The sequence below is a fragment of the Psilocybe cubensis genome, chromosome 4, assembly GCF_017499595.1.
Source record: "Psilocybe cubensis strain MGC-MH-2018 chromosome 4, whole genome shotgun sequence".
Classification (NCBI taxonomy): domain Eukaryota; kingdom Fungi; phylum Basidiomycota; class Agaricomycetes; order Agaricales; family Agrocybaceae; genus Psilocybe; species Psilocybe cubensis.
In genome coordinates this window covers 3,049,580-3,070,248 of record NC_063002.1, presented here as the reverse complement: position 1 = coordinate 3,070,248, position 20,669 = coordinate 3,049,580, and the positions used below count along the sequence as shown (strand labels likewise).

At 46.6% G+C, this 20,669-nt stretch overlaps 5 protein-coding genes across 5 annotated transcripts; all 5 read left to right on the top strand.

The window, feature by feature from the left end:
• Window positions 1-2,658: 2,658 nt before the first annotated feature.
• Window positions 2,659-4,825, top strand: JR316_0005185 (C-8 sterol isomerase; the record flags this gene model as incomplete). Its single annotated transcript, XM_047890949.1, has 5 exons — window positions 2,659-2,787; window positions 2,843-3,287; window positions 3,339-3,461; window positions 4,668-4,729; window positions 4,820-4,825. 5 exons carry the CDS (start codon window positions 2,659-2,661, stop codon window positions 4,823-4,825), a joined length of 765 nt encoding a protein of 254 aa, XP_047750710.1.
• An 84-nt stretch (window positions 4,826-4,909) lies between these two features.
• On the top strand, window positions 4,910-7,597 carry JR316_0005184 (uncharacterized protein; the record flags this gene model as incomplete). The annotated part of the gene is made up of 4 exons (XM_047890948.1): window positions 4,910-4,937; window positions 4,996-5,963; window positions 6,013-7,329; window positions 7,382-7,597. 4 exons carry the CDS (start codon window positions 4,910-4,912, stop codon window positions 7,595-7,597), a joined length of 2,529 nt encoding a protein of 842 aa, XP_047750709.1.
• A 1,143-nt stretch (window positions 7,598-8,740) lies between these two features.
• On the top strand, window positions 8,741-12,751 carry JR316_0005183 (Histone deacetylase RPD3; the record flags this gene model as incomplete). The annotated part of the gene is made up of 13 exons (XM_047890947.1): window positions 8,741-8,800; window positions 8,896-8,948; window positions 9,079-9,154; window positions 9,245-9,362; window positions 9,463-9,546; window positions 9,718-9,825; window positions 9,898-9,928; window positions 10,132-10,273; window positions 10,456-10,548; window positions 10,629-10,737; window positions 11,269-11,352; window positions 11,692-11,883; window positions 12,132-12,751. 13 exons carry the CDS (start codon window positions 8,741-8,743, stop codon window positions 12,749-12,751), a joined length of 1,770 nt encoding a protein of 589 aa, XP_047750708.1.
• Window positions 12,752-13,982: 1,231 nt separating this feature from the next.
• Window positions 13,983-16,604, top strand: JR316_0005182 (PHO85 cyclin-like protein psl1; the record flags this gene model as incomplete). The annotated part of the gene is made up of 2 exons (XM_047890946.1): window positions 13,983-14,732; window positions 15,264-16,604. 2 exons carry the CDS (start codon window positions 13,983-13,985, stop codon window positions 16,602-16,604), a joined length of 2,091 nt encoding a protein of 696 aa, XP_047750707.1.
• A 1,482-nt stretch (window positions 16,605-18,086) lies between these two features.
• Window positions 18,087-20,134, top strand: JR316_0005181 (Nuclear distribution protein PAC1; the record flags this gene model as incomplete). The annotated part of the gene is made up of 11 exons (XM_047890945.1): window positions 18,087-18,121; window positions 18,187-18,268; window positions 18,432-18,515; window positions 18,590-18,902; window positions 18,961-19,138; window positions 19,196-19,292; window positions 19,353-19,481; window positions 19,560-19,679; window positions 19,747-19,870; window positions 19,928-20,043; window positions 20,111-20,134. The coding sequence occupies 11 exons, from the start codon at window positions 18,087-18,089 to the stop codon at window positions 20,132-20,134; spliced, it is 1,302 nt and encodes a 433-aa protein (XP_047750706.1).
• Between the last annotated feature and the right edge of the window lie 535 nt (window positions 20,135-20,669).

Genomic DNA, 20,669 nt, shown 5'->3' with positions numbered 1-20,669 from the left:
ACGGGGCACGTGGTTTGGGGGCCAAAATTAGATTCCCAAAAGAGGTCTCACATCAACGCGCGCAACTTTGTGCAATCACTTGCTTGCCTTCATACCAACCTCATTCATCAGTTGTCCTTGTTAATCTTGAACACTTTTTCTGCCTATTCTCACTTAACCTCTCTTTTCAACTTATTTTCTATTCTGAGACGCACACTCTCTTTTGGAGAAGCTTTGCAGACATCTCTTTTCTCCCGCGATGCAGGCCGATGCAGACTAGAAGAAACCCGACTGTTGGCCCATGGCAAAAGGTTTTGCCAGGAAGTTGAATTGTTATGACCTTGGAATGAAGGTCTGTACTATGTATCCGAACTTCTTCACCTCGGGTTCACAAGTAGTCCGGTTCAACTCGTTTATATGCTGCGTGGCAACTTGAATTAGATCTCAAAGAATACCACCGGCATTACAGGACGTCCCATTGAGCTGGTGACTGTATATGAAGAACCCGGGGATAGACCGGAGGTCTCGCTGGGAAGAGAGAAAACTTGATTGTTCAAGCGTGTGCTCTAATACGTTCATCTACCCCTGGGCTCAATTCTCCAGCTTTCTTTAGGACACGGCAAAATCACCGATGTGTCATAAACTCTGACCACTGATAATCTGTATGTCTGTGTAAGGTGAAACCTGTGTCAGGCCATTCGTCCATGTGCTCCAAGATTATGGACGCCTCACAGATTCAAGAACACCATCCAATATCTGACGCTCATGTGATGGTGTACCCTGCATTCTTGGTCTTTTGCCTCTTACTCGAAAAGTTCATGATTCTCTGTATCTTCTTTGCTTGTTGACTTACACCATGGTTTTACTCTAAATCAGCTCGGGTTCAATACATGATCCTCCCGTATGTGCCCATGTCCCTCGAAATTTTCTTTATCATCAGGAGATCCATTATCAGCACTATAGAAGCAATATTCAAGCTGTGCACAATCTATTTCCTCCGCCGATCCCTTCAGCAGTGACGTGCAATCGATTCAAAGCCGCTGGTCTGTATTTATTGCATTAATCTCCAAAACTTGTCTGGGTTCTTGCCCGCTCTCTATATCCCAGCAACCATCCGCCTACCTTTTTGTGTCGCTTGTTGATTCCGCATTTTGGTGTTTACCCGCCTTTGAGTATTGGCTTTTTTTATCATTGCCAGGAAGTATTCTTCTGGGCCCGAGCTAATGCTGGTCGCGGGCTTCTCGGGGCAGCATGAGAGTGGGCCTTGTGCGTACGAAAGTGTGGAAAATATTAGAATCTAGCAGTACGTGCAGACTGCAGTATTTGACGATTTATCCTAGCTGACCGGTTATTTGATTCTTCCGTGGGTTACTTTGCTCCATCAGTCTTGGATACCGAAAGATGTAGAGCCACAGCTGAAGGGCCTGTCAGCATGTACCCACCAAGACAGTTTCTTAAGTGCTCTAGGTTGCTCTAGGATCATCATTGGTACTAACTAACTGGCCAATATTACATTTATCATTCTTGTTATACCATGCCCCGTTTCTAGGACGATTTCACATACTGCAGATTCACTTCGGCCTCTTTTCCGAGCCTACTATCCTCCGCGTTGAGTGATATAATTCAGGAAACTTAACTCACAGCTAACTCAGCGGGGTATAATGCTATGGGCTCTGGGTTGTTAAAGTATGCAGTAGGAAAATTTGATATCGACCTCCTTGTGTATCGGCTACAAGGCCTCTACCGGAGATGGAGGACAGCCAGTGACGAAGCTGTTGCGGTGGTAGAAAATGACTGATCAACAGGTGACGAGAATTTGAACTCAAAAACCGCTTGCTGATGTCTGATTTTTGACAATCGTGGATTTAGGGAAGTATAGCAGAACGGATAACAACTCGACAGAAATATTAACCGAGGTGTGAGGTATATACCTTACCAATTGTAAATGTGGTTCCATTTTTTTATTCGATAGTTATGATGATTTATAAAGTCTCACCATTTCTTGCGCGGACATCATCGTTACCGGTGCTGCTGAACCTATAGGTTACGCCCAGATTTCTGAATTGATTCACGCAGTATCTTCAACATCTGCAATGCTAGAGTTGTGAGTCTTTCCATCTTTAACTGGCTGGGATTGGTGCCGCTCGACGTTGCTCTTATAGCACTGTTACTCCGATGTATCTATCCAGAGTTAATTTTTTTCTGATCATTACAACTACGTTTTTCTTTGTAATTTCTGGTGTGTGCGATATCAGGACTATCTTTACCGACTTTATGGTAATACTCCGAGGAGGATTTCATTTAGTATTGTTAATGTTATAGGCTTTTAGTACGCTTAGAAGCCCAACCATTCTAACACTGATAAGAGACCATGACAAACTGGAAATATTACCGCGCTGTATAATTGATTGACCTTCAATGTCAACTAAACTACGTTGTGTTCAACGCTTTCAAGAAACGACTTGTAGGCATTTTGGTTGCCGGTGAGGGCGCTTAAGCAAATTCGTGCCTGAAGGGGATTATGAAATATATAGAGCAATGAAATCATGTGATCGTTTTGTCGTACGACCTTCGTTAATCTGTCAGAACTTTAAAAGGTTCAAGAAATTCCCATTCTAAACCGCCATCATCTGATACTCACCCGCATTCTCTATCCTCACGCGCCGAAGCTCTGTAAGAATGGGTTCCGGGCAAAAAAACGCGAAGGCTAAAGCTAAACCACCTCAAAATTGGCTTGTGACTTGGGGGAAGCGTTTAGGCATTTTCAGTATTCTGCTCGCGACTTGCGCGTGGCTTGATACCATCAAAGTGAGTACATGGTACCCTCCTTTTAAAATCCTTTTTGACGCGTAGTACTCATTAGGACCGCTGGTATGTCCTGGACACCGTTTTGCTGCACGAGCTCGCACAATCAGCCATCGCTGCCTCACCGAACGACACCGCTGGTATGATATCACATATCGTCAAGAACCTTACCGAGACGTACCCTTCCAACGACATCCGCCTCAATACTCACGAAGAATGGGTATTCAACAACGCTGGAGGCGCCATGGGTGCTATGTATATTATTCACGCGAGCATCACGGAGTACCTCATTATCTTCGGCACCCCTCTGGGTACAGAAGGACATAGCGGCGTCCATACAGCGGACGATTACTTCCACATTCTGGTCGGTGAACAGTGGGCTTTCGAGCCAGGAGCTCTTGTGATGGAGAGATATACCCCCGGAATGGTTCACCTGATGCCCCGAGGCGTTGTGAAGCAGTACAAAATGCATGAAGGGTGCTGGGCCATGGAATATGCGAGAGGTATGTATTTCGAACATTGAAGATTGCGACCTCTGTTTAATGGTGCTGTAGGATGGATCCCCCTTATGTTGCCTTTCGGGTTCGCCGACACACTAACTTCGACGCTCGATGTTGGGACTCTTTACAACACTGTACGAATAACTGGGAGGGAGATGATCGGAAATCTTCTCATTGGTAAAATCTAAAAGATACATAGTATTCATCATTGCTATCTGTACATCTAATGCTTCTATTAATGACTATACCTTCGTAGACGGTATCGAGTATCGACGGCCTTGCGTACTAAGATGTATATGTTTATTGCCTAGGGCAACAAATTGAGTAATTAATGAACTTACCATCTCTCGACTGTATACATTGCGGATCCAGCACTGATACTACGCCTAAACGTTTGGATGGTTTACCACTCTCCCCTTTCGACCTTGAAGTAGTTCCAAATTAAGATCTTTTTAGTCAGAAAGGTTATGGAAGAATTGGGTATAATCGTACAAATTTAATAATGACATAATATATCTATATATAGTTAAAGTTACCATAATAGGCTAACATCAACGGTTAGTTTGGTGTAAACTGCTTCAGATTGTACCAAAATGCTCCCAACATATCATACTTGACAACTGATGCAGTCTGGAATTAATATATAGTACATAGCCAGACTTCCAGTTAGATTCACAAATAGATTTTCAATACAACTAGCACTAATTCTTAAGAAGTTATAAGAATTGTAACTGTGTTGATAACTATTTGGTCCTTATTAGTCAACAGCTATAGATGTCAATAGAAGCTTTTCATCAAATATGTGACATAGCTGTCACACAGCCCTCTCTTCTTCCTGAACTTTGACTATCATCTGCATATCTTCTCAAGCATCCTTTTCCTACTGTGACTTTATACTGTGAGTTTTACTACTTTGCCTTATTTTTCCCTTTTTATAAGCTCGTAATGTGCTTGTGTTCAAATCCTTTATATACTTTGCGTTGTTCAATATGAACATTTGCGTTTTAACGCAAATCCCAAACTTCTTTCAAAAGTCTGCTTGATCATTAAGGTTTTGAAATGCCTTTTATTTTTATTCTTTTATTCTGTTTTATAATATGCATTCTGTTTACCATTCTTTCAGCGTTTATTGCATTTGATTTTTTTTTTATATAAATGTCAATTTCTTTATTTTGTTTTACTTTATAAAATTTTTAATCCATTTTTACTTGATATGCTTCTCATTCTATTTTATTTGCTTTATAGAGTAGCTATTATTGTTCTAGTTGCAAATTTATAAATTCTAACATATAGAATTTGTATTATATATTTTCCACTATTTTCATAGTAGACTACATTTATTGGCTATCTTATTTTGATTTATACTGATATATTCTTTAATAGGACACTATATTAGTAGGAATCATTTCACTAATATTGTTTCAAAGCTTGTAGAAGCTAAAAAGGCAAGTTTTTCAAATTTACATTTTATTCTCTCTTAAAGTTACTAATAGTATATTTACCTTGACTTTTCCACTTCCTCACTTTCTGTATAGATTTAAAACTCAACATACTATTTGGCATTGTGCATTACTCTGGGTTATTTGAGCTTTCTTCTTGGGATCTTGAAGCTCAATTCAAGATTAATGGACTCAAGCACATTCCATTTAAATGGTTTTTTATTCTGTTATTTGCATCTTTTTCTCTTTCTTACTCTGATATTATTTTCCAGATGTTCACACTTTTACACCAAATCCACTGTTTCCTTCAGCCAACCCACATATGATGTCAGATACACCAAGGCATATCTGCAAACCCGAATTACTGACATGGACGCACCTTCCAAATATGGGTATAACTGCCGAAACAGGATCAAATTATAACGCCGACGACGATGAACTTCCTCAGTACGACGATGTCGACCAGGGCCAACGGGTCGAACACCGAAAGCTCCGCCCTCCGCAGGTCGAAGGATCGGTCGACATGGTGGATTTAGAAACAGATGGGAATGTTTCAAGTCCAGCAAACCCGTTAAAAATAAGAATAATACGGCCAGCGAGTGCTTTCAACCTCGATGCATCGACTTCCAACTCGACTCTGGACGATGGCGGTCAAGCGCCGATGTCCAGCCCCTCCAACGCAGATGTAGGGGCAGTGGCTCCTGCAAATGGCTTCAAAATTAAAATACCCCCATTCTCGAAACGCGTCAGTGGCATCCTCCCAAAGAGTCAAACTTTGAACCACTCCAACCAAAGCTACTCAGAATCGGACGGCGATCTGCCTTCACTGATTGCTCATCCACGATTTTCAGCATTTCCTGAATCGGTATCCTCAAATCCGTATATAAATCAGCATCGACCTCAACTCGCCAGGAAAATCAATGTCTTTCATGATAGCCATGGAGTGACAATGGAACAATTCGAGACGTTCACTCATGCCCACGTCTCTCCTGTAGTCTTCGGGAAGAGGAAATTTGTTGACCTTCAGCAACGCCCAGATATTTTGGCGATGAACTTGGAAATGCTACGGAATGCAGAAGGTCAAAGTAACATCCCAGACTTCACCGAAATTTCTCAACGACACCATGCCTCGGGGGATGCTGCCATTCCCACAATATCCCGGGCGGCTCAAAGGAAACAATTATTTAAGGACATCTTTGGTGTAGAGCGCGTTCAGGTTCCAATTTATTCACCATTTACGGTAAGTCACCTTTCCTATTAACCAATCCCTTTTCGCTGACCTGTTCCAGGCTTCGAGAATAGGAAAATCGAGTAGCGGGTCCGACGAATCCAGATTGTATTATAGCATTGGATCAGACCTTCCAACCACGAGCGACGAAATGACTTCGGATTCAGATGTTCCTACAAGGGGCAACCTTTCTCGGTCAATTCACAGGTTCAAACCATACGCCAGAGGGCTCAAACGCAGATTATCCCCTCCTTCATCGTCTACGACTCTGTATGTCGATAGCACGGAGCCAGTCGAAGAACGCACATATTCAGCTGATGAGGATGGTTTATATGAATCGCAAAGGCAACATTCGACAGGAGAGGCGCTGCTGGATGGCCATGTGGCTTCCGAGGAGGCTTCTAACGATGATATTAATGTCACTATTGAGCTTAGGCCTCCGACTCCTACAAATGAACTCGCGCTTCCAACATCACCAACAGTGCAGCAGCCGATTGTCATCCCTCTATCTCCTAGTAAAGATGTTGTTGAACTCGTTAGCCCAATGGTGATGGAGCTTCGCAATTTGGCTCCCAATTCACCTCCACCGACGCAGCCTATGCCGACTGGGCTGACGTTCACTCTTAACCCAGATTCTGCACTCGCTATGCCGAATGTCCCTCCCAAAGAGAGCACATCATCATTCTCTTTGTTTTCCCTATCAAACCATGTCCAGGATATCCTCAATCCACCGGAAGATCTTTCTTGGGGCGCTGGAGTCGCCTCTACATCTTCATCCCAATATGATGGCTTACCAGATATTCCACTTGCCGATCAATTGCCCACTCACTCTCCAGAAAATTCGTTCATCGATCTGCCTGATGAATCGGGAGCTGCTCCTGCGAGTGTTCCTACCGCTGTTCTCGATATCTCCGATATAGAAGAAGAAGAGGGACTTGTACATGGTCACCACTCGACCGTGTTTGACCCGGCGTATCGTACCATTCGGTCTCAGAATCGTTGGGCTCAAGATAAATCTGCTTGGGTAGCCAACAACGTGGTAATCGGGGAGATTTGGGAGCAGTATGTCAACAACGGAAGAATACATATCTTCGTTCAAGAATCGAATGTGAAAGAGGAGGAAGAGGAGGAGGAAGAAGAAGAATTTGACGAGCTTGAGTCCGATAGTGACACTGGCGATTATCGGGACTCCGACTTCAGCGCCAGTCCATCCAAACGAGCAAAGGGGTTTCGCGTTATACGTAAACGAGAAAACATCTCTTTTTCTCAACGCGACGAACCCACTGCCACCGCTCCTCGCTTTCTTGCCCGTCAAATTGAAACTTGGAGTGTTGCCTTGCGTTCCCTTGTGAAAGGGAAGAAAAGGTTTCTTGAACGGGTGCGTATTCACAGTTGGTTGAGTTCCAGTGTTTTGACTGTGTTGTTTGTAGGACCTTCTGGAAATGAAAGAGGCTCTTCAAGGCATCTACGACAACCACCGACATATAGCTCCTACATCCTCTGTTGCTGGCACAGTGTTTGCCATCATGGCCCTACCGGCCAAAGAGATTCCCGGCGAAGATGCAATAGGGCTCAGGCCACTCGCCAGGAAGGCCGCTCGGGCTTGGGGCATACGGACTTTCAAACCACGGTCTGAACACCCGTGATGCGCACCCGTACTTTTTGTGATGTTGAAAACACCACATCTCATAAGAAAGGTTCAGATCAAATTAGGATAGTCGAAAAACTAATGCTTGCTTTCGTATTGCTTTCTTGTACGTAGAGCGTTTTAGATATTTTAGCCAGCTTTCTTAACAACCCCCCATCCATTTATTTGTATGCAAACTTTTGAATTTATTTCTACTCTGGTATATTGCTTGTTAGCTTTGCTCGAAAATGTCACTTTCTTTGGCAGTCAACCGATCGGCCGGTATATTGACTCATCATTATCAAGCGCTCAAGGTGTTATAAATATCTGTCTCTAGGATATTCATCCGTCACGGAATGGGAGACACACAGAACTGCTCGTGGGTCATAATCCATAACAATCCAGTCAGGCGATGCAGGGGCGTGTTGCATTTGACGTTTTCTTTGAACTCTCGGCTGAGGATTCTGGGAGGACCGGCAGTGTTGATCTATTATTAGATCAACTGATAAAGAGCCTCATTGTCCTACATCCTGGGATCCCAAAACAAAGGCTGCGACAAATTATATCCGCAAAAAGATATACAAGTCCTTTCAAAGCCCGGCCCATATACACAAAGCTTGAGTTCCCGAGGTATGCCGGCGTAGTGAGTGATAGCTCTCCGGCCAAACTCGTGCTCAGGCTGATTTTCGAGTCTTGGGCAAACACTACGGCAAGTCTGCAACGCAATTATCCATGCTATCTAACACCCATCCATAACCAAAAAATTTCCATCTACAAAAAATATACAGTAAGCTAGTATTATGCCGTGGATCAAAACTATTATTTGCAAACTGTAGTGACAAATGGCGTGCGCCCCAAATAGACCTCAACTTTGGGCAGGCAGGCCGCAGCATGAGCCATTTTCTGACATGTCGTCGAGAATACATCGGGCTTTCAAGTAATAAAGCAGCCGCATGGAGCCATGACCATGGAATGTGATGTGATGGGCGTGAGTCCGAGTCGTGGCACCCATCCATCCAATTCCATATAATTTGGTCGTGATCCTGAAAGCTTCTCTTTCCCGAACCTTTCACCTCGATATTCGAATATTGGATACACACTACTACACACTACTAAATCTCGATCCTGAATTTTTGGACTTTACCTTGGAAAGTGAATTGCAATGATACCGCCTGAAAAATTCGTTCCTATTGATGAAGAAGGCGGACGGAAGAAACGAGTTGTAGGTCCACTCCCTAGTTGCAATATCTGATGTTTAGGCTCTTTAGTGATTGTCATGGTGGGATGGCTGATATGATTTCTCTCTCTCCTCTCTAGTCCTACTTTTACGATTCAGACATCGGCGGCTTCCATTATGGCGAAGGACATTGGTAAATATTTCTTCTCCGTTCAAAATTTCATTTACTAGTATAGTATCTGCCACATCATATTGTGGCATTACTATTAGTACTACCCCAGAGCCACTCGATTCTGATTTTGACTGACTTAATGATGATGCAGTATGAAGCCCACTCGTATCCGGATGTGCCACTCCCTCGTGATGAGCTACGGGTTATACAAAAAGATGGAGATCTTCGTGAGATTTTTGTTTTCTTATATCTTCACAATCCTTCCTAGAATTCAGACTTTCTGACCTTTTATTGCCTTTTATTTCGTTATATCTCAGAGAGCTAAGCCGGCGTCAAAGCGTGAAATGACCCAATTTCACTCGGCGGAATATATCGATTTCTTAGCGCGCGTCAGCCCGAATAGTCTGCGGTCTAATAAACAGGAGCAGTATAAATGTAATCCTTCCTTCCTTCCTTCCTTCTTTCTTTCTTTTTTTCCTAGACGCATAACTGACACTTCTCTGCCCTGTCCTGCCCTCCTTTTTCCGACACACAGACAACGTCGGAAACCTCGTCCAAGACTGTCCCGTCTTCGACGGGCTCTTCCAGTACTGCTCCATCTCAGCTGGCGGATCTCTAGGTGCGTTTACAGTTTTTTTTCTCAGCCAACTCTAATACAATCAATCTATATATCCTTCATTCCTTTCTTTCCTACTTTCTCTTTTTTCCTACTTTTTCTTTTTTGCTACTTTTTCTTTCTTCTAACACAATAAACACAATAACATGGTTACTTATTTAAATTTACTTATAGAGGGCGCTGCGCGGCTCTCGCGGGGTAAATGCGATATTGCGATCAATTGGGCGGGAGGCCTCCACCACGCTAAGAAAAGCGAGGCGAGTGGGTTTTGCTATGTAAACGGTCAGTCAGTCAGCCACTCCTTCACATATACATGTGAAGTTAATCCATTTGCATTTTTTTGAATGATTATAGATATTGTACTGGCGATACTCGAGTTGTTACGGTGAGTAAAATACCTCTCCACCGCTTTATTAAAGGCAGGCAGTTCGCAGTTCTAATTGTCCTCTCCTTAAAAAAATAATACCCACACCCTACACCCTACTTTAACTTGAATTTCGTACTGACATCTTCCACTACCCCTACCACTTCCCCGAACTCACTAACCCACGGAACTCCATAAACATAAATATTTGCATCCGCAACCAGGCACCACACGCGCGTGCTGTACATCGACATCGACGTGCACCACGGCGACGGCGTCGAAGAGGCGTTCTACGCCACGGACAGAGTTATGACGATCAGCTTCCATAAGTATGGAGAGTATTTTCCGGGAACGGGACATATCCGCGTAGGTGTTGCTTGCTTTTTCTGTGTTTGGGTTTTCTGTGATTGGTTTTTTTCTGTGGATTTCTTTCTGTGGACTTTTTTGATTTTTTTTTTACTGTTGTGTGATGTTCTGGGCTATTGCTAACGATACCTCATTCATTTCACTCCCTTTATTCCTTACTTCATGTCTTTACCGTTCTACAGGACATAGGCGTCAAGAAAGGACGATACTACTCCATCAACGTGCCTCTGCACAGTAACATATCAGATGAGAACTATAAAGATATATTCGAAACTGTAAGCCTACCGTCTCCTACCCCACACCAACCCATCCTAAACCCATCCAACCCAACGCACCCTGACATCCTAACCGGCAGATCGTACAAAGCGCAATGGAGACATACAACCCAGGCGCCATCGTCCTCCAATGCGGCGCCGACTCGCTCGCGGGCGATCGGCTGGGGTGCTTTAATCTGTCTATGCGAGGTGGGTAGTTGTTAAGTTACCCTTTCCCCTTCATTCGCTTTTTTACGCTTTCCCATTTCCCCTTTATTCGCTTTTTTACGCTTGCCCTTTTCCCCCTTCCCCTTGCCCATTTCCCATTGCCCCTTGCCCCACCGCGGCGGCGGTAGATTCTATTTCTATTTCTGTTTCTATTTATAGCTCACTTTTGCTGATCATTACCCCATGTTTATTAATTGGCCCCTGTCTGTATATGTCGCGTCGCGTCGCGTCGTGTCGTGAAAATACGTTGTTTGATCAAATACATCTATCTATCCAACCACCGAACTACCAAATGAACGGATTCTTGAAATCGACACTAATGACGGATTCAAATCGACACTATGAACGAATTCAAATCGACACTAACAACGGATTCAAAACTTGAACAACACGCCCTCGCCCTCGCCCTCGCCCTCGCCCTCGCACACGCGCTCGCGCTCGCACTCGGACTCGCAGGCCACGCGAACTGCCTCCGCTTCATCAAAAAATTCGACAAGCCCCTTCTCATACTAGGCGGCGGTGGATACACGATGCGGAACGTTGCGCGTGCGTGGGCTTATGAGACGGGTGTTGCGGTTGGCGTTGAGTTGGCGGGTGGTGAGTACTGAGTTTTGGATTTTTGGATTTTTTTGTCCGCGCTCTTGTTCTCGTTCTATTTCTATTTCTATTTCTATTTCTATTTCTATTTCTCGTTCTCGTTCTCGTTCTCGTTCTATTTCTCGTTCTTGTTCTCGTTCTCGTTCTCGTTCTCGTTCTCGTTCTCGTTCTCGTTCTCGTTCTCGTTCTCGTTCTCGTTCTCGTTCTCGTTCTCGTTCTCGTTCTCGTTCTCGTTCTCCTTTGTCTTTCTTTTGCTTTCCTCTCTCTCTCTCCTTTTTTCCTCTCTCGCTTTCCCTCTCTCTTTCTCCAGCTAACGCGACCCTCACACCCTCGCACCAGAAATCCCACAAACAGAATACGCACCCTACTTCTCCTCCTCCTTCTCGCCCACCTCAAACACCCTCGACGTCCTCCCATCCCCCACAGCACAAGACATGAACACCCCGCACTCGATCGCGCGGACGAAGCGGGTGGTGTTGGAGTATTTGAGGGAGGTTGGGCGGGGTGGGGGGCCGAGTGTGCAGATGTTCGGTGAGTGGGTGTGGTTTTGGGTTTTGAGTTGATTGTTGGAGTACGGGTTGAGTACTTGAGTATCGAAGTGCCGAACGTTGAAGTGCTATGTATGAGTGTTTGGAGGTTGGGTTGGAGGTTGGGGTCTTGCATTCATTTTTCACTTTTTTCAATTTTCTTTTCATTCCTTTTATTTTCATTGTTTTTCTGCTTCCTATAAAAGCCATACTAACTGACAAACAACGGTACTATACTATTACATACAACAGACATCCCGCCCCTCCCCGAGCTCGACGAGGAGATGGACGATCTCTTCGCGTCTTCCGCTTCCTCGCTTTCGCCCCTTATCTTCAACTCCAACTCCCGGTCCAACTCCCGGTCCAACTCCATCAACAGGTCCAACTCCAACTCCCGCTCCAACTCCATCTTCAACTCGGATGCAGGTTCCTCCGAGGCCATGGACCTCGACCCCGACGAAGCACACAAAGACACGCGCCGCCCTATCCACATCCTCGATGCGCGCGTGCAGGCGCTGCATGGGGATGAGGGTGTTTCGGACTCGGACTCGGATGATGAGGGCGAGGGGGGGAGGAGGGGGTGTATGAGTTGGAGGGAGGGGGAGGGGGAGGGGGAGGATGGAGAGGAGGAGGGGTTAGATGAAGAGTTGGATGGAGAGTTAAATGGAAAGGAGGAGGGAGAGGATGGGAAGGAGGAGGAGGAGGAGGAGGACAAAGAGGAGAAAGAGGTGGAGGAGGAGGAGCGAGAGGATGGGAAAGAGGAGAAAGAGGTGGAGATGGAGGTAGAGATGGTGGATGTGGAGATGGAGATGGCGAGCACGAGCACGAGCGCGGAAAGCGGCGAAGGCGCGTCAAAGTCGAATCGCGCGTGATGAGCATTGATTTGTTTGGCTGTGGCCTATAAGTATAAGTATAAGTACATGTACATGTGGGCGTACGGAGTGCGAGAACGTTGTAGGTAGTAGTCACTGGTATTGATCACGAACGTTGAACGAGGTACTCCGTTCGGAGGAGGTTGGCATTGCACTGATGAAGCACGTCATGAGAGAAAATAGCCTGTGATATGATGTAATGGTTATAGGATGTAGGATGTAGGATGGTACACATCCGCCCCGAGGCCTCAGTCTCGAGCTCGGGGACCGGTCCATCTTGTCTCTGCCATTTTCGCACTCGTCGAGCCGCCGGAATCGAGGACCCGGGATATGTTTATATACATGCACTGTGTGAAGTAATCGGAAGAATTTGATTCGAGTGTTGAGATAAGTTGTAAAAACGATGGGATGTGAATGTGGTATTTTATTTTTTGTACGAGAACATGTCTAGATTAGATTAGATGTGAGTTTGGGTTTAGATTTAAATTTAGATTTAGAATGGGTATGGGTAGCGAGCGTACCTTGTGTGTGTGCGTGTGCGTTTGCGACGTCGAGTAAGTTGATATCAGGGACATGTATATGTGCGAGTGCTCGCTGGATCAGAGCAGCTAAGGCGTCGGGCGAGATTCCGCTTGTCATTGTCAATCCTCGCCAACAGCCGAGTATGTACACGATAAGTTACGGGCCGGAGAATCAAGAATCAAGAATCACAGAAGCAGGAAGAACCGTGTGTAATCGACTCGGAAGTTGTGAAGAGTCTTTGTCAACAAGTTACAAGTAGCGGTTTCGTCGGTCGCTGTAATGTGGGGTTGCCCTCGGAGTTGGCTATGGCTATGGATATGGAGTCTGTTGACGAAATATGGGGCCGAAGGAGCTATTTCGGAGACAAGGCATGGGCATGAGATGGAGTCGGGTCGGGGTCAGATTGGCAGGCGGATAGGAAGCGAATTGATAGGCCTCGGGCAGAGCCTGTGAGCATAGCGGACACATACACAACGTGGCTAATGATACCCCGCGCTGGAGTGAGTGAGTTTCGAACGTGTGCATGGAGGGAGAGGAGAAAGCGCACGTGCAGAAAGCGCAATAAGCACGTGAGAGTGGATATGTTGTTTGGGTGTGACAGTGTAGCGTAGAAAGCAAAAGCAAAAGGCAAAAGCAAAACTCCTGTTTCTGTTCCATAATCTCTTGTTATTAATTTGTTTTTTGTGGTTGTCTTATGATATAGACCTGGATGTTGGCGGTAGTGCAGCCATATTCACCTTCGCCTGATGTCGCCCATCGCGCCAGATCCAACATTTCCGCTTCTTCTCGATCTGCCCCCTCCAATCTGGCTCCCAATCCACCTCCGTCCCTGCAGCGCCACCAGACTGCGCCCCCGGCAGTCTCTGCGCCCGCACACTCCCACTCACACACGCATCACCACCACCACCCGCCGCGCGCACCGACTCCCACCCCGCCGCCGCCTGCGCCCCCCAATGACACCGACGCCGACACCGACGCAGCACCCTTCGACATCCACTCCTACCCGCCCGCAGACCTCTTAAAACTCCTCGCTCTCCTCCTCACCCACATCGCCACCACCAACGACCGCCTCGAGCCCTCCTCCTCCTCCTCTGCCACCCACGGGCCAATGCCACCCCTAGACCCCTCCTCCGCGCCTCCAATCTGGCACACCCTCACCACAGCCTCGAAGAACGCCATATCAACTCCCGCATCCACACTCACCTTCCACGCGCGCAACATCCCCACCATCTCCCTCGAAGCCTACCTCCTCCGCATCCTCAAATACTGCCCGACGACGAACCACGTCTTCCTCTCCTTGTTGGTGTACTTTGATCGTATGTCCAAGTTGGGCGATGATGCGGTGGGCAAGGCGTTTGTGATTGACTCGTATAATATCCATCGGCTGGTTATTGCTGGTGTCACTGTCGCGAGCAAGTTTTTTAGTGATGTGTTTTATACCAATTCGAGATATGCAAAGGTTCGTTTTTTCTCTTCTTCCTTATCATCTATTTTTTTTCTCTTTGCGTTCTTTTTTTCTACGGTATGCCACTGCGGGTTTACCTTGCGTTGCCTTGCGTTGTTTTTGGGGCAGTGGCTGTTTCGCACTGCGCAAAACTTATCTTATCTCCCTTCGGTTACCCCGCGAAACCAATTGTCTCGCCTCGTCTCGTCTCGTCTCTTTCACCCCTTTAATCATCACCGGCTATTTCATTCCCTCACCCGCCGTCTTATTTCCATTCCATTCCATTCCGTCTTCAATCTTATCTCTTATTTTTTATTTCTTATTTCTTATTCCCTATTTCTCGTTTCTTGTTTCTCGTTTCTCATTTCTCATTTCTCATTTCTCATTTCTCATTTCTCATTTCTCATTTCTCATTTCTCATTTCTCATTTCCATCTGTATACACCATAACTAACACCCAAATTCCACATCCCACATCCCACATCCCACATCCCACATTCCACATTCCACTCCACCCTATCTATCTATCTATCACACACACACACAGGTCGGCGGCCTCCCCCTCCCAGAACTCAACCAGCTCGAGCTACAGTTTTTGCTTCTTAATGATTTTAGACTGGTCATTTCGGGCGCGGAGATGCAGCAGTATGCGGAGCAGCTGATGTTGTTTTCCAAGTCTGCCTCGTCGTCTTCTTCTTCTTCGTTGTCGGGGGCGGAGGTGAGGGCGGGGGCGGCGGAGGTGAGAGGGGCGGGGGCGGTGGGGTTGGGTGGTGTTAATGGACATGGGCATGGATCTGGGCATGGACATGGTCATGGACATGCGAATGCGAACACGAACGACGTTACATCGCCGTCCGCTGCGTCCTCCTCCGGCTCCGGCTCCGGCTCTGGAGAGTCGAGTCAGACGGTTGTACTTGTGAATGACGCACCGACGCCGCATCAGCCATATGTGGTCGTTACCTCTCCCTCTGCCTCGTCTTCCGCCTCCCATACTGGATCGCATTCGCAGTCGCATTCCTCTGCATCTCATTCATCCCATTCGCATTCGCATTCCTCCCATACATCTGCATCCTCTTCCTCTTCGTCCCATTCCTCTTCTTCTGCATCAGGTTCAGGTTCAACATCCACTTCAAACCCACACTCAAACTCGCACCCACACTCGCACCCACACACACAAACCCCCGCGCGCCCAATCGACGCTCTTGGAGGTTTACCCCCACCTCCGAATCCGGGTATGAATGCGATGGGTCACCCGCGCGGTGTGCCGCATACGCATCCGCCGCATTCGAGGGGGCATGTGCATGTTGGGTATGGGGGGTATGGAGGGTATTCTAGTTATGGAGGGTATGAGGGGTATGAGGGTCGTCAGGGTGGGTATGGGGGTGGGCAGGGACAGGGACAACAAGGAGGGCAGGGACAGGGGCAGGGACAGGGACAGGGGACACCGGTGTTTGGTGCGCATGCGCAGGTGCATGGGCATGGGCAGAGTCAGCAGCAGCAGAGAATGTACGCGGGGCCTGGGACGTATCATCGCTATACGCCCCATCAGGACGAGGATAGTGTGATGTTTTCGCCTGGGCGGTCGCATTCACATTCACAAGAAAACTCATACGAGCAAGAACAAGAAAACGAGCATGAAAACGAAAACGAAAATGAAAACGAGCATGAAGTAGAAGCGGAAGTGGAGGACGACGACATTGAAAACGACCTCGAAAACGACCTCGAAAACGAAACAGAAACAAGCACGGATGCAGGGACAGATGTCACAGAGACGGAGACAGAGACAGAGACGGACACGAGCACGAGTACGGATGAGGAGCCGACTGTGCGTGCGCATGGGAGTGTTGCTGGGAGTGTGGCGGGGAGTGTGTATGGGGGGGATGTTTAGGTTTAGGGGAGGGATGTTTAGGTTTAGTGGGGGGGGGATGTGGAAAAGGAGGGGTAGGATGGGGACATGGGTAAGGAGGAGGAGTGGGGAGGAAGGAAGAGGGAGTGGGAAGGGAATGGGATTGGAAAGGAAAGGAGGAGGAGGGCAATGGGAGGGGTGTAGTGTACATTGGCATGATAATGTTTTTTTCTTTGTGGTTTTTAATGATTTCTTTTTTTTCGATTCTTTTTTGTGTGTGTGGTGAGAGGGTTTGGTGAGAGGGTTGAGAGGGTGGGTGAGAGGGTGAGAAGGTGGGTTTGGTGAGAGGGTGAGAGGGTTTGTGGGTGTTGGTGTGTATGTGATATATCTGCGATACGTGATATGATAGGCGATATGTGATAGGCGCTTGCTTGCTTGCTTTTCTGTTTCTGTTTCTTTTTCTGTTTCTTTTTCTTACATTTTCTTCACTTTTTGCATTTTTTGCATTTTTACTTAGAACTTTTTCTGTTTGTCAGACTTCTTATGGACGGTTTTAACTTGTATTTTCCACCCTCAACTTTCCGCTTTCGATTTTCAACTTTGAAGGAATTGCAATTATGGTTACGATTACAGATACAGATACAGATACAGATTACAGGTATATTTAGAGTACGAATACGAATACGAATACGAATGCGATGCATATGATACTTCTCTTACTTTAAATTGTAAGTTATACACACTCTTCTAAGTTCTATCTTATTTATTCGAGGCTTCGGGGTTTCGAGGCTTCGAGCGAAGAAGAGGAAGAGGAGGAGGAGGAGGTGGTGGTGGTGGAGAAGGTGGTGGTGATGATGATGATGTCACGCGACGCGACGCGTCGTGTTGTGGCGTACCCCTGAAGCTCGAAGTCCAGCTCGAAGCTCGAGCTTCGGAGCCGCACTGCCAATGCCGGTGCCACTGGTTAGTTTGAGATATGAAGTGTGCGGGTCCGTCAAAGTTTAAATTTAAATTTAAGCGCCAAGTTTTAGTCTCTTTAAGCTAGGAGATGAGCGGCGGGATTATGTACTTACTTTTAAATTGAGTTCAGAGTGGGCCGGGTTTTTTTTTTTGAGCAAGGAAAGTTGGATATGGAGGATGTTGGTTGATTGGATTCGGACTCAAGACTGGTGAGGTTGTAGTATGGCTATTGCAAGTGGAGATGGAGTGAGTTTGTATTCAGGCCCCCCGGGCTCATGTGTTGCGAATCGCTTTGTTCTAAACAATACAATTGTAAGTTGGGCAGTGAAACCATGATTTTTTGTCGTACCGAAAACAAGAAAATAGTCCTAAAGGTTTGTTATACTAATACAAGCCTTAGTCTGAAGAGGACCCTATTCCGTGCGAAAATATTGGTCACCAATCGGTGTTTATCTCTGATTGGCATCAATATGCTTAGTCATCGGTTCAGTTTAATCAAGGGCGTATTGGGGCAAGGGGGATGATGTCTCTACAAAAATCACAGCGTTTTGGAATTTATCTACCATGGCGCAGCTATCGAGCCGGCAACAACTGGATCTGTACGCGTGTCCGAGAAACCCTCCTGATACGATATGGTCTAACGTCGATTTTGTAAACCTTGCAGGCACAAATCGATGCTTGATTACCTTTACAACGCCGGATTCACAAAGACGTTCAACGAGTTCCGTTCGGAAGTGCCTGAGCTGGTATGTTTTCTTTTTTCCGTTTAATTGGGTTTTGCCTTTGGAAGCAGCTCGCTTCACTTTCGCTCGTTCTCTTCGTTGTTTCTACTTGGAAACGCGAATTTTTGCATGCTTCACGTCCACTTGCTGACGTTGTTTTTTTACGTTTTTCGGTGATGCGAAAAAGGCAGATTTTGTGCCGGATCCTACATCGCCAGCCAGCGGCCTACTAGTGAAGAAATGGACGAGCATAATCCGGATGCAGCGCAAGGTAACCAAGCACACGTATCCCCATCTCTCCCCTTCCTCTGCTCACTTACAATCGGGGTTGGTTGGTGTTGCAAGGTGATGGATCTCGAGGCCCGCCTGGCACAAGCGCACGAGGAGCTCGCGAACGCAGGCCCAGCCGCGTCCGACAGCGCGAAACGCGTGAACAAGGAGTGGATTCCGTCCTCGACGCCCAAGAACACCCTCGTCGGCCATCGCGACAAGATTAACTCGATCAGCTTTCACCCGCTGTACTCTGTGCTCGCCTCCGCGTCGGTGGATGCTACTGTGAAGATTTGGGACTGGGACACGGGCGAGTGCGAGCGCACGCTCAAGAGCCATACGAAGGCTGTCTCGGACTGCCAGTACGATTCAACGGGCAAGGTGTTGGGTGCGTTGCTATCGTCCATGCCTATATCATCTAAATTTAACGACTTTTTTTTTTCAAGCTACTTGTTCGGATGATTTGTTCATCAAGCTGTGGAATGTCCCAGACGATTATAAGAATTATGCGACGTTGCGCGGACACGAACATTCCATCTCAAGCGTCAACTTCATGCCAGGGGACGCTCAACTGATATCAGCCAGTCGCGATAACACCGTTCGCGTATGGGACGTCCAAACGAGGTGCGACGATTGATTTTTCGGATCTTAAACGGATACACTCTGACCTGTACAATGCAGTCATTGTATAAAAGTGTTGAAGCCACATACAGAATGGATCCGGTCGGCGTTGCCTAGTGCAGATGGACGGTTGATGTTGACATGCTCAGACGATCATGTATGCCCCCCCTTTTTTTCGAACACCCATGTCGTCACGCTGAAATAATCCCTTATCCAGACCGCTCGTATAACCGACATGGAAAGCGGAGCGATGAAAATAGAAATGCGAGGGCACGACAATCGTATCGAATGCGCAGTGTTCATTCCTCAAGCCTCGATCCCCGCAGTTCGAGAACTGGTTGCTCTGGTAATGCCGTCTGTTGCCACTTCACCCTCGTGATATGATGCTGATGTTGAAACGTCTGTTTCCTTTTTATCTGCTCAGCCGGCAACTGTCCAATCAGCAAAGGTCGATTCTCTGGGTATCTCGTTCGTGATAACTGGGTCGAGAGATAAGACCATCAAACTTTGGGATGCACTGCGAGGGCAATGTTTGTGGACCTTTGTGCGTTTCTTTTCTTGATCCTTGTTCATACGGACATCTCCAACGCTTACAATTGAATGAATGTTAGGTGGGCCATGACGGTTGGGTACAAGCACTTACTTTCCACCCATGCGGGAAATTCCTTCTTTCCGCCGCCGATGATCATACTATGCGTGTATGGGATCTGAAAACAGGAAGATGTCTAAAGAAGAGTACGTCCCTCCTGTATATATCACTCTATCCAGTGTATCTTATCTTGGTTACCTCAGTCGAAGCACATAATCCATTCGTGCAATGTGTAGCATGGGGTCCAACACCTGTAACAGAAGGAAGTGACGATTCAGACCGGATTGTGAATGTAGTGGCTACAGGCGGAACAGATAAGGTGCGTCTTCCTCCAAAATTCGCTATAGCGTTGGGCCCCGGTTTTAATCGGATTCTCTCCGTTGTAGCTGATCAAAATCTGGAGACCGTAAATCATCCCCCGCTGGTCGGGCCACTGCATTCTGTCTTTCTACTACTTATCGTCACCGGAGTCATTCACATTCAGTCCATGGATATTCGTCGTGTCCTCCTCGACATCTCTTTCGTCTATTTCTCTCTCTCTCTCTAGACCAGCCTGCATTATCTCTTTTCCTTTTTCTCTCTTCATGATCCAAACTACTTAATAGCAATCTCTGTAGGTGAACAAGTTTGTCGTTCGTGCCGCGTTGCCCGCTACACTTTTTTTTTGTTTTTGCCGCATATCCACTCCCCTCTGCAGTAAAACACCCCTCCAACCTTAACCTTCCTTGTATCTCTACCTCTCTCTCTCGTAATCATGCCCACACCTTCTTTACATTTGTCCTTCCTTTAATCGCCTTGGTTATTCTCTCCTTTTCTTTCCGGTAGCTTTATTTTCCATCTTCGTCTCTCATTATTCCTCTTTTCTCCTTTCTCTTACTCCTTTCTCTTTCTCTCTCGTTTTTTTTTGGCATCATCGACCTACCTCATACCCCTTTCTCTACGCAA